The sequence below is a fragment of the Neopelma chrysocephalum genome, unplaced genomic scaffold, assembly GCF_003984885.1.
Source record: "Neopelma chrysocephalum unplaced genomic scaffold, ASM398488v2 Primary Assembly neopelma1_97033, whole genome shotgun sequence".
Classification (NCBI taxonomy): Eukaryota; Metazoa; Chordata; class Aves; order Passeriformes; family Pipridae; genus Neopelma; species Neopelma chrysocephalum.
Genome location: NW_020925675.1, coordinates 826,323 through 838,104, shown reverse-complemented (window position 1 = coordinate 838,104; position 11,782 = coordinate 826,323). Strand labels below are relative to the sequence as shown.

General features: G+C 46.8%; 1 protein-coding gene across 1 annotated transcript; it reads right to left on the bottom strand.

Annotated features, from left to right (window-relative positions):
- Nucleotides 1–395: 395 nt before the first annotated feature.
- LOC113961061 lies at nt 396–11,572 on the bottom strand. Its single transcript, XM_027671084.1, is given in 4 exon segments — nt 396–704; nt 5,619–6,672; nt 6,674–6,913; nt 11,529–11,572. Coding segments are annotated over 4 exon segments (1,647 nt in total).
- Nucleotides 11,573–11,782: the final 210 nt, after the last annotated feature.

The window sequence follows — 11,782 nt, the reverse complement described above, 5'->3', positions numbered from 1 at the left end:
GGAAGCAACAGCACCACGCACGTGCGCTGGCCGCCCTGCCTGCCACCGCAGGGACCTATAACGGTCACGCCGGGTCTGCCCGGCGAACTGAGCCAGCGCCGCCTCACCACCGCCCACGCCGCCCGCCGCCCCTGCAAGCGTTCGCTGCCCCCTTCCCCGCCCCCCGCCCACAAGCCGCGCGGGACAGGGGAAGGCACACCGAACGCCCGCAGCCCCCGGACCCACCTCGCCTAGCGAGCCCCCGCCACCACTTTCTGCCGACCCACGCATGCATGTACCCACTGCGTGAAGCCTCAGCGTAGAGGAAAAACCCCCCTGCGGCGCCTAGCGAACCGCGGGACACCCGGAGCCGCTCCCCACCGACCCCCGGCCGTCTGTAAGGACTGAGCCGACCCTTAAAATCGAGAAAAATCGCCGAAAGCCACCGCGAACCCACAGAGAACCTGTTGCCGCTTTTGCCGCCGCTTCCCCGCCGCCGCCGCCGCGCCGAGCCGCCACAGCCGCCGCGCCAGCCGCCGCGGAGAGCAGAAGGACCCCGCGCCGCCGCGCCGCCGCTGCGCCGAAAGGACCGCCGCCGCCGGAGCCGAGCCCGGAGCCTGCCCGAGCCGCGAGAGGACCCCATGCCAGCCGCCGCCGCCAGCAGCCCCGCGCCGCGAGACGACCCCGCGCCAGCCGCGTGCCACCGCTGTTTGCAGCCACTGCCGCTGAGCCGGGAAACCAGCCGACCAGAACCGGGAGTAGCCAGCCACTAACTACACAAAGAACTTCTGCCCGCGCGCATCCAAACCATCGCGAAAAGGTAAACTGAAGAACTTTTTCCTCGCCGCAACTTCAAAAAACACAGATTCACCACACACAGCCCACGAAAGCACAACACAAAAACATAACACCCATAAGCACCCCCCCAATAATACTACTCGCAGTAGCCGCCCCACTTTTAGGCGTAGGGACACAAACGCCCAAAGTCTGGCGGGGGGGGGAATGGGAGATGTTCGTGAATTGAGCACTGAGTCAGAAGCCCAGGGCCAAAGGCACACGGGCCGTTGGGAGGGGACGGAGCCTGAGATGCGAGATCCCCACTCATGGGACCATCGCAGAGGGCTCCGTCACGGTGACCGGGGGGGCAAGCCAGCAGAATCGCCTCCCCGTCCCGCGAATGACTGCCGGCCACGTGTAACCTCATGGGCGTCGCCATCTTGCCCATTAAAATGCCCGGGTACTGAACTGTCTCTTCCGGTCCCTGAGCCGCCCCGCCCCACCCATAGGCGCGAGGGGGGAGGCAGCCCCGCCCCCTCGCCGCCTCCGACACCCGCCCACACCCCCCCACCGGCAACCGAGGCTACCGCAGCCACGGGGAGGGGGGGAAGGGGGGAGGAGGAGGAGGGATTCTCAGTAGTTCCGTCGGGAAGAAGCAGGGAGGCAAACAGGGTAAAGTCGGATAACAGGTGGGAAAACAGGGGTAAGGCGGTTCGACTGGGTGGCCTGAAGGATAATCAGGCATGCTCAAATGAATTTAGCCAAAGCCACGCCCCTCAGCCTGAGCTTCTACACGGAGCTATTCAGAGGCTGAGGCATTTGGTAAGAGATAGTGGCATATCCCTAAATGATGCCTGCGGGTATCTGAGGGCATCGAATTCCATCCATTTTTCCACCTCACATGACACAGAACATGTGCACTGCTTATCTGACTTTCGGGAGAATAGTGCCAATAACACACCAAACACCCCAACTGGTATAACAGTAAATCCATTGACTGGAGAAGGGAGACACAGCACAGCAGGTGCCCAATTGAATCACTCCCGAGAAAAATACAAAGTAACAATCAAACAGGCGCTGAGAGCCATGAGAAGGCTTCTCACCACAGACAAAAACGGCAACCTGCCCAGCACAAGAGTGTTACAAAGTTGTACTGATCCAAACTCACAACATTTAAATCGACTGCGGACTGCTTTGCACAGGCAAATTGAATACAATGAGGCCAGAGAGATGCTGTATAAGCAGTTGGCTTCTGATAAGGTGAGCACAAGCTGTGAAAAGGCTTTGCAAACCCTCTCTGGAGGGGTTGAACACAGCACCGCTGAGCTGGTTCAACCTTACCGAGGATTTAGCTCTGAGGAGCACCAATCTGCCTCTCTAGCTGTGGCCCTAGAAGCCCAGCTAGGAATACAAAAAGAGGCCAGACTTAGAGCAAGTGGTGTCAGATGCAGTAGCACTGACCGCTCTCAAGGAGATTATATCTGGAGACCCCTTTGCAGCAATGCCCCAAAGTATTCCAATGGCAAGGAACGGGCTGAGTTACACCCAGGGTGCCGAGGGCGAAACAAGTGCGTTGCTGCCAGCATCGTCCTGCTTGTTGCCGTCCTGCTTGCTGCCTTCTGTGCCACAGGCTTTCATGTGCCAGAGAGGAAGCAGCTCGAAGCAAGCCCCAAAGTGACAACAAACAGCCTAGACAATGCCCTTATATACTGCACACCCAAGAAAGGTGACAGATGGAGAATGCTGCCAGACACTAGAGCAGTAAGCGCAGTCATAAAGCATGTAGGAGCACAGCAGCATGGACTGCCTTTACCCGATGTGCTCCCAACGAGTTGGCCGCTATTGGTAACTGATTTAAAGACTTGTTCCTCTACCACCTTCCTACACCCTGAGAACGTTCCAAGGCTTGCCTGTCCCATCATGGCCTTGTGCACGGCCTATGCAAATATATTGCTGGGCTGTCTGTCCTCAGGGGATGCAAATAGCCAAGCAAGATATCGGACAACCACGATACACCCTCATACAGGTAGCATACCAATGAGCATGGCCACAGAAAATGAACTGCCTTTTACTCTTACTGCTCTAATCCAAAATGTCCAAGATGTAGGGTTACAGCTTGCAGCAGAGAAAATGCAGCAACCGTTACCCTGGACTTTCCTTGGACAAGAATTCACGCAGCAAAAAGATTCTCCACAACTGCTGCAGCTCAAGGTAAAAAACACTTTATATTTACACGAGTTGCAAAAGCTTTAAGGGGCAACAAACCGGTTAAGGCCTATTTTAGGCATAACCACAGAGGAGCTACACCCTCTACTTCAGCTGCCAAAGGGAGACTCCAGTCCAATGTCTAACAGGCTACTGATACCGGAAGCCAAAAGAGTGTTAGACATTTGTACCAAGGCAATAGAGAGAGGGATAGGCAGAGGGAGAAATCCTGAACTACAGATCTGCCTAACCCTCATTCCCAGCAGGTATCAACTATTAGCAGCCTTGTTACCGTGGGATCAGACTGAAAAAGACCCACTGCAACTTCTAAAGTGGCTAATTTTGCCCCATGTGCCATCTAACACTGTGTGGACTGTTAATGAGATGTATGCAAAGCTTGTCATTCAAGGCAGAGAAAGACTGCAGAACTGGAAGGAGGGGACCCTGCCTTTACCACCATCGACTTGCCAGCTACGAAGGACAATTTGGATAGGATGCCAGCTGAGGACGCAAGGTTCCGAGCTGCCTTAGCAAGCTTTCATGGTAAAACTCTAATGCATCTCTCAAAACACAGGTTGTGGGCAAAGATTACTAATCTACCTTCCAAAGCCACGACCAGATGCAAACACGGACCAGTGAAAGGCTTCAGGGCCTTCACACCTGCATCTGGAAACAGCATAAAAGGCTGTAATAACTCAGGTAAAATCCTGCTACAAAACAAGGGAAGGACAGACGCAGACCACGAACCACAGCTGTGCAGGTTCTGGAAATGACCTCGTCTGTATTGTCTTGGGAACGGTTATTAACTGATCTTTGAATGTTATAACTGATTTCTGTTATGTTGCAAGTTGATGCCCCACCTTGAAGGTTTGTTTGTTTGAGATGTCCTAGTATTTACTTGTTAATTGAAATGCGTTCTGTTTGGTTTCTTGTGAATTACAGAAGGTTTGGATTTTCATACACATGCATACAAAGTAACACAATGACAGGTAAGGGCCAACAACTGATAAAGAACTAAGTGACTGGCAAAATAACAACATTTAACATCAAATCTAAGGTCTTGAAGCAAGCAAAATTGTCTAGTTCATTTTTCCATCAGAACGCAAGATCCTTAAACAGACAATTCAAATAACATTCAATCAGCTCAAGACTCCATCATGTCACGCCCAAACTGTCAAAAAATCACAACAATGCCATCTCAGAATGCATTAACCCCACATGGTTAATTGCAAATGAGATTCAGCAAACAGATATCACACACATCTCTGAAATGGACATATTATAATATGTACATGTAACAGTAGGTATATACCAGCACCACGTAACCTACACAACACCCACTGCAGAAAAGGCCAAAAGTGTGAGACACTTTGGCTTAGTTGCCCAGCAACTCTTGGTCCATAATATTCACAGTAAAGCAGCTATATCTCCTATCAAATAGGAAAATTCTCATGTCACAAGTGTTCCACACTCACTCATTACACAGGTAATTACACAAAGAGCACACAACACAACAAAACAGTGCCAACTAAACAAAAAAGGGGGGAGAGAATCTGTATAACTAAAAGAATATCTGTGAAAAACCATGTATGTATTAATTTTCAAATTGTGACAAGCTGGAAACGTGAGTATGAAAGGTAATACAAACCCCAGGCTAGTGTACCTCTCCCAAAACATCGGTCATGGTAAAGGATTTGGTATCTGGGCAGTGGACGGAACCACTAAATCTGATTTGGGATAGAGGCTACGCTGGTGAATCTGAAGAAAAGAGTTAAAATGAACCCCTTCCAGGTCTGTTGCACCCCACAAGGTACAAAATCACATCAGCAAGAACCAGAATGACGCAGAAGTTATAAGAAGGTTATGTTTATGTTTAAGGTTTACTTTAAGGACGACCAGTGTGGCAAAAAACAGTTTATAAAAACCCATGAATGTGTGTGTATGATGCGTGAGATGATGGCCATCAAAGCGAATGAAAGTATGAATGAACATGAGTGTTGTATGTCTGGACAAATATTGGAACACTAAAACACCTCACAAATAACAATACCTCCGCCACAGGGTCATTTAAGAGAATTTAGTTTTGCTAAGCTTAGCCTGTTTCTTAATAAAGTTGTACTCCCCAGTTATTTAAAACCCTCAGGTTAATAAAGTTTATAAGTTTGCACGGTTAGGCCAAGGCCTATAGATTAATAAAGTTATTTCTCCAAGTTGCACTACCCTATAGGAATATAAGAAAGTTTTAAAAGGTTCACAATAGGACTATAAGAGGCCAAGGCAAGCAGTATGCTGGTTCATTGCAAGCCTTGGTAGTTTATTAATGTACTGTTCTGATTGTTTGCGCTGTTGCCTTTGTAATGTTCTCGTGACCTTCTTATACAATTAGGAAGGGGGAGATGTAGGGAACATGTCCCGAGGTGCAACAGGTAGGCACCGAAGCTAGGGGACATGCGCAGAGCCAGACCCTCCTATTGGTTAAGAGTCACGTGGGATCAAGGTATAAAGGACCGCGCGCTGTTTGAATAAAGCTCTTTGTTTACCACCTCACAGAGAGCGTGCCATGATTTCTTTATTATATAAAGACAGCGTCCACGTGGACGCTACAGCTTACCTCCATTTTTGTGTATCCACTGATAATCTGTTTCCTGATACTCTACCTGTTGATTTGTGTCCAATCCTTCTGGTACTAAAGCTGCTACTGGTTGTTCCATACCTCTTGCAGCTGCTAATTTGGCTTCTGCATCAGCTTTTCTGTTTCCTATTTCTGGAATGGTGTTGCCTTTCAGGTGTCCCCTGCAATGCATTATAGCCACCTGTAATGGGAGTTGGACGATTTCTAACAATCGCAGGATCTCCTCTGCATGTTTAACAGCTTTTCCTTGAGTGGTCAATAGTCCTCTTTCCTTCCAGATCGCTCCATGGGCATGTACAACAGCAAAGGCATATTTAGAGTCAGTCCAGATGTTGATTTGCTTTCCCTTTGCCAGTTCAAGAGCTCGGGTAAGAGCTATCAGTTCTGCTTTCTGAGCTGAAGTTCCTACAGGTAAAGGGTTGGATTCAATTACCTGTTCTGTTGTGGTCACTGCATAGCCAGCCATCCTTGTACCTTGTTTCAGGAAACTGCTGCCATCCGAGAACCAGTCGTCTACATCCTGAAGTGGTTCTTCTTTGAGGTCTGGGTGACTGGAGTACACTGCTTCAATGGTCTCCAAGCAGTTGTGTACAACAGGTTCTGCTGAGGTTTTTCCTTCTAGGAATGAAGCTGGGTTGACAATGTTAGTCACTTGAATGGTTACATCATCAGGTTCAGCTAGGATTGCCTGGTATTTCAGGAACCGGGAAGGTGACAGCCAGTGGTTCCTTTTTTGTTCTAGCACTGCAGATACAGTATGGGATACCAACACAGTCATTTTCTATCCCATAGTAAGCTTTCTGGCTTCTTCTATGTTTACAACCACTGCTGCGACAGCCCTTAGGCAAGTAGGCCATCCTTTGCTTACCTCATCCAGTTGCTTGGAGAAGTAGGCCACTGCTCTTTTGTGCGGCCCCAGTTGTTGAGCCAGGACCCCTAAAGCCATTCCTTGACGCTCGTGCGAGAACAGCCAGAAGGGCTTCGTCACATCAGGTAAACCCAACGCCGGAGCCCTCATGAGTTCTCGCTTCAGTCTTTTGAAGGCTTTGTCTGCCTCGGGGGTCCAAGTTATCTTAATTCACTCTTAGCAGATCATACAGAGGCTTTGCAATTATCCCATACTGATATATCCAGAAGCGGCACCAACCTGTCATTCCTAGGAAGGCTCGGAGGCTTCTCACCGTTTCTGGTCTGGGTGTCTGGCAGATGGTTTCTTTCCTTGCCGTCCCCAGGGATCGTTGTCCTCCTGATACTTCATATCCCAGGTACACGACTTTCTCCTGGACCAGCTGAGCTTTCTGTTGATAGACTCGATAACCACTTAAACCCAAAAAGTTTAAGAGAGATATTGTCCATTGAATGCAGTCCTCTTTTGTTTCTGTTGCTATTAGGAGATCATCTACATATTTGTCTCAGTCTGAAAAGACTGGAAGGTTTGCTAAAGAGGATGAGTTATGGGACAAAACAAACTCCTCTCTCTCAGTAATTGTGGATTAAAAAATTACAGGGCTTTACTCAAGGAAGTGTGGAAAACAGAAGAGATAACAACTCTTTATTAAAAGATATATGTATGTTAGCAAAAAAAAAAGTTTAAAAAAACAGTAACAGAACACAAAAAAACTATACAGTGGTTCTAGAAAAAGCAAAGTCTGGTAAATACTTATCTCTCCTATTAGCGCAGTCCTAATCGTGGCCTGCAGGGGCGCTGTTGGATCGCAGAGGCGCAGAGCCTGCAGTTCGCTGTTGTGGTCGGTAGGGGGCGCTGTTGGGTCACTGAAGGTGCAGGGCCTGCAGTTCGCTGTTGTGGTCGGCAGGGGGCGCTGCTGGGCTCCGGCGGCCACTACGGGGGGAGAGGGGCCTGGGGCCGGTCTCAGATCACGGGAGGAGCCGAAGGGAAGATGGGGGACCCCCACCCCTCAATGGAGGGAAAAGAGTAGGAAGGCAGTTCACCCCCAACAGGACTCACTGTGGTTCCCAGGTGGTAGAGTCCCAAAAAGCTCCTCTTTCCTCCTAGCGAGCACAGAGACTCTCCAATGAAACACAGCAGATCCGGGCTGGGGCCAAGAGACAGCTCCCCGGCCAAACTGAAATCAGCAGTCCCGTCTGACTAGGGCGGGCAGTCAGACAAACAGGCTTCCAGGCCTTCTCTCCAAATGCTCCACACAGATCCTGTCTCCGTCCTCCAGAGAGAGAGAGCCCAGCAAAAACTGCCTCTCTCCCGTCAGAGCAGAGCCAGCCTTCCAATGGGCCATTAGCTAGGAATGTAGCCAGGTTGACTAAAGCTTTTGTAAAACTAATGGCCTCCCCTTCCCCCTTTCCTGTTTGAGCTCCGTTTCTCTCACAGGGAAGCAGGGAAAGAAAAATTCCTCTCTCAGATTATAACCTATAACAATATTGCAGAAGAACGCCCTCTCCCGGTGACTGTTGCCATAGTTCTAGCTCTCTGGCTAACTCGTTACCAAAAATTGTGGGACTGTTTTTAAAGCCTTGAGGCAAGACCGTCCATGTAATTTGCATTTTTCTCCCCCTGTTAACAGACTCCCATTCAAAGGCAAAAATCTTTTGGCTTTCCTGTGCTAGGGGTAGACAGAAAAAGGCATCTTTTAAATCCAACACTGTAAACCAGATCAAATTGTCTCTTAATTTATTCAGAAGTGTATAAGGATTTGCTACAACAGGATGTATAGTTTTGGTTATTTTATTTACTGCTCTTAAATCTTGTACTAACCTGTAGGTCCCATTTGGTTTCTTCACTGGAAGGATTGGAGTGTTAAAATCTGATTCACACTCTATCAACAGCCCTAATTTCAGAAAGTTTTCAATTATTGGTTCAATCCCTTTTTTATCTTCTAGCCTCAGTGGATATTGTTTCTTAGCCACTGGCTTGGCTCCTGGTTGTAATTCTATTTGAATAGGGGTTGCCCATTTTGACTTACCTGGTATGTCAGTAGCCCACACCAGGGGGTACACCTGATTTGTAATTTGGTCATTATTCAGATTGTTTGGTTTTGGTTCTATGCAGCTCACAGCCAAACTCAGAGCTGCCAATAATTGTTCCTCCTTTACTTTGAATTCAATTTTACCTTGTTTAAATTCTATTACAGCTCCCAGATTTTCTAATAGATCTCTGCCCAATAAAGGTTTGGGTGAACTTGGCAAATGCAAAAACTGATGCAATCCCATTTGTTTCCCAATTTTAAACTTTAAGGGTTTTAAAAAGAAAGCTTTTTCTGATTGACCAGTGGCACCAATAACCTGTACATAATTATCAGTTTTAGGTATCAATTCCTGATTTAAAACAGAAAATGTTGCTCCAGTGTCAATCAAAAAATCCAGTTTTTCTTCTTCTTCCCCTAGCCGAATTGTAACCAGCGGGTCTGCCAGGGAAAAACCAGCCGGTCCCCGTCAATCACTATCTTGGTGGGCTATGACAGCCCCCCCCGAATTCCTGTTTGCCCGAGTAGGACACTCCCTTTTCCAGTGTCCCTCCTGCTTACAATAAGCACACTGATTTTGACTATCTCTGTTTGCTTGAAGGGTAAACCTCCCCTTCCCCGTGTTGCCAGTCCACGGCCACGACCCCTGTAATACTGCCCTGCTGTTACTGGGTTCCGTGTTAGAACTGCAATCATTGCCCTTGTAAGCCTTCTATCTTCCCTCTTTTCCCTGTTGTTATACACTTTCCAGGCTTCATTCATTAATACCTCTAAATCTTTATTAGCAGGGTGGTCTATTTTCTGCAATCTTTTTCTGATGTCAGGATTACATTGTCCCATTAATAACCCCACCAAATGTAGTTTACCTTCTTCTGATGATGGATCTAAGGTAGTATATTTTCTCATGGCAGCCCTCAGTCTATCCAAGAACTCTGTGGGGGTTTCATTTCGTCCCTGCCTTACATCATACAAGGCTGCCCAGTTCACTGCTTTAGGGATAGCATTTTGTAATCCCACCTTAATCAGATCTCTATATTTCATCAGCATTCTATAATGGTCTGGATTGTTTGGATCCCAATTAGGTTGTTGCAACGGAAAAATCTGATCTACATCCCCTGTTAAAACTCCCGTGGCAATCTGGCTTACTACTTCTTGTCTAGTTGTTTTTATTACAAGTTCCTTTTCAGTTTCTGTCAACTCTGATAACATCAAATCAATATTGGTCCAATCTATTTCTTGATTCTTTGCAATTAATTCAAATCTCTTAGCCACTTTCTCAGGATTTTCCCTAAAGCACTTAGCTTCCTCTCTCCAACTGTTCAAATCACTAGCCGAAAAGGGTACTTTCACTTTTGCCTGCGTGCCTGTAGGTGTTATTACCTGATGCAGGGGCACCAGCATGTGACCTGCCCCTGCTGTTTGAGCTCTTGTCTTGATTCCACTCCTTCTCCTACCACTCTGTGTCAAAGTTTGACCATGATGTGTGCTACTTATCCCTTCCTCGGGGTCTTCCATACCCCCAGCTATACTCCCAGAATCATCTAATCCTAATCCCGATTCCTGTGGGCTGCCTGGTCCTTGCCTAGGTGGTTCCAGTCCTCTAAAATGTGCCGACTGCAATTCCTGAGGGTCCAGGATACTATCTTCATCACTCCCTTTCCTTCCCAGCTTAAGACACCTCTCACCAATGCTACAGGCATCGCAACAATGCTTTCTCGGCTTACTATTTTTCTGATCTTTTTCCAATGCTAGTACAAGGGGGTCCTGAGGTGCTACATTAATTCCACAGCTTTTCTGCCACTCTGGTTTGTTTCTTAAAGTAAAAAACATATCTGCATACGCGATTTCATCCCATTTCTGCTCTCTGCGGAGGAATAACATAAGCTGCAAAATAGTATTATAGTTTAGACTTCCCTGTGGAGGCCATTTTTCACCATCACCTAAAATATATAAAGGCCACCAATTCTGACAATATTTCAAAAAGGTCTTTTTACTCAGATTGCCCCCAGGGATTCCTCCCAAATCCTTCCAATGGCTCAATATACATCCTACAGGAGTTTTGGAATTTATCTCCTTACTTGCACTGGTTCCCATTATGAAGATATGGGATTGAATCTAAAATATGCTAACAACCACAGCTATTAGACTCCAAACAATATTCAACTGTCAGACCTTAATATTGCTTTTCAACAAAGATTTCCTAAAATCACCAGTTTCTAAAAATCACCAATCCTGTAACCAACTTGCAAAAATCCACAAGATACCACCCTTACAAATACACCTGGCTTCTACAACAAGCCTAGATGTCACCCTTACAAATACACCTGGTTTCTACAACAAGCCTATGTATCCACACAAATCTACAACATGCTGCTGTTAACCACCAGATGCACACTTAATAACAAATCTATATACTCAAAACACAAAATTCAAACCAGATGTAAAGACCCTGAGCATATTGAAAGAAACACTGGCCTATGAATCCTACAACAATAATATCGGATGCACCTAGTTTCCTCCAGAGTTTGGTTATTTCCACATCTAACACAATACAAATTTAAAGTCCAACCTAACCTTATCTCTTGGGAAGATCTGGGTCCTAAAATATACTTAAAACAGTTATTACATAAAGCACGCACATATAATGAACAATTGCAAAATGGACAGATCTTAATTCTAGGTTTTAAGCTATGTGGTGTATTCACAGTCAATTTTTCAGACCCACTCCCCATACAAGTTTAACAAGATGTTTCTATGGTTGGTTTAGGGTGGACAGACACTTCAGGAATTCGGTATTGCCTCCAACACAAAGCAAGAAAACACAAAATTAGCAAAGCAATATAACACGAACACACTGCTATGACAAGTGCTATTTTCCAAGAGTACATAATAGTCGACTTAAAACACAGACTAAAGAGCAATCAAAGGAAACTTAGGTGCTTTGTTCTTTCCCCGATATAAACACTATTAGGCCAAATACAGACAAAACCAGAACATACCAGACCAGAGGGGATATTTCCCCAGGAAGAACATCCTCTCCCATGTCGCGTTATAGATGGCGTCCCATCTTTTGATTTATGGGTATCCAGAACCAGAATAACCAGAATCCAGAATAAACAAAACCAAAAAACCAAATATAAATACCTTTTATCAATAAGCAGTGTTCTTGTCCAGCCCCCGCAAGAAGCCACCGAAGAAGGGAGTCCCTTCGGGTAAAAAGACTTACCCAAGGGCGCCGAGGGGGTCCCGAGCT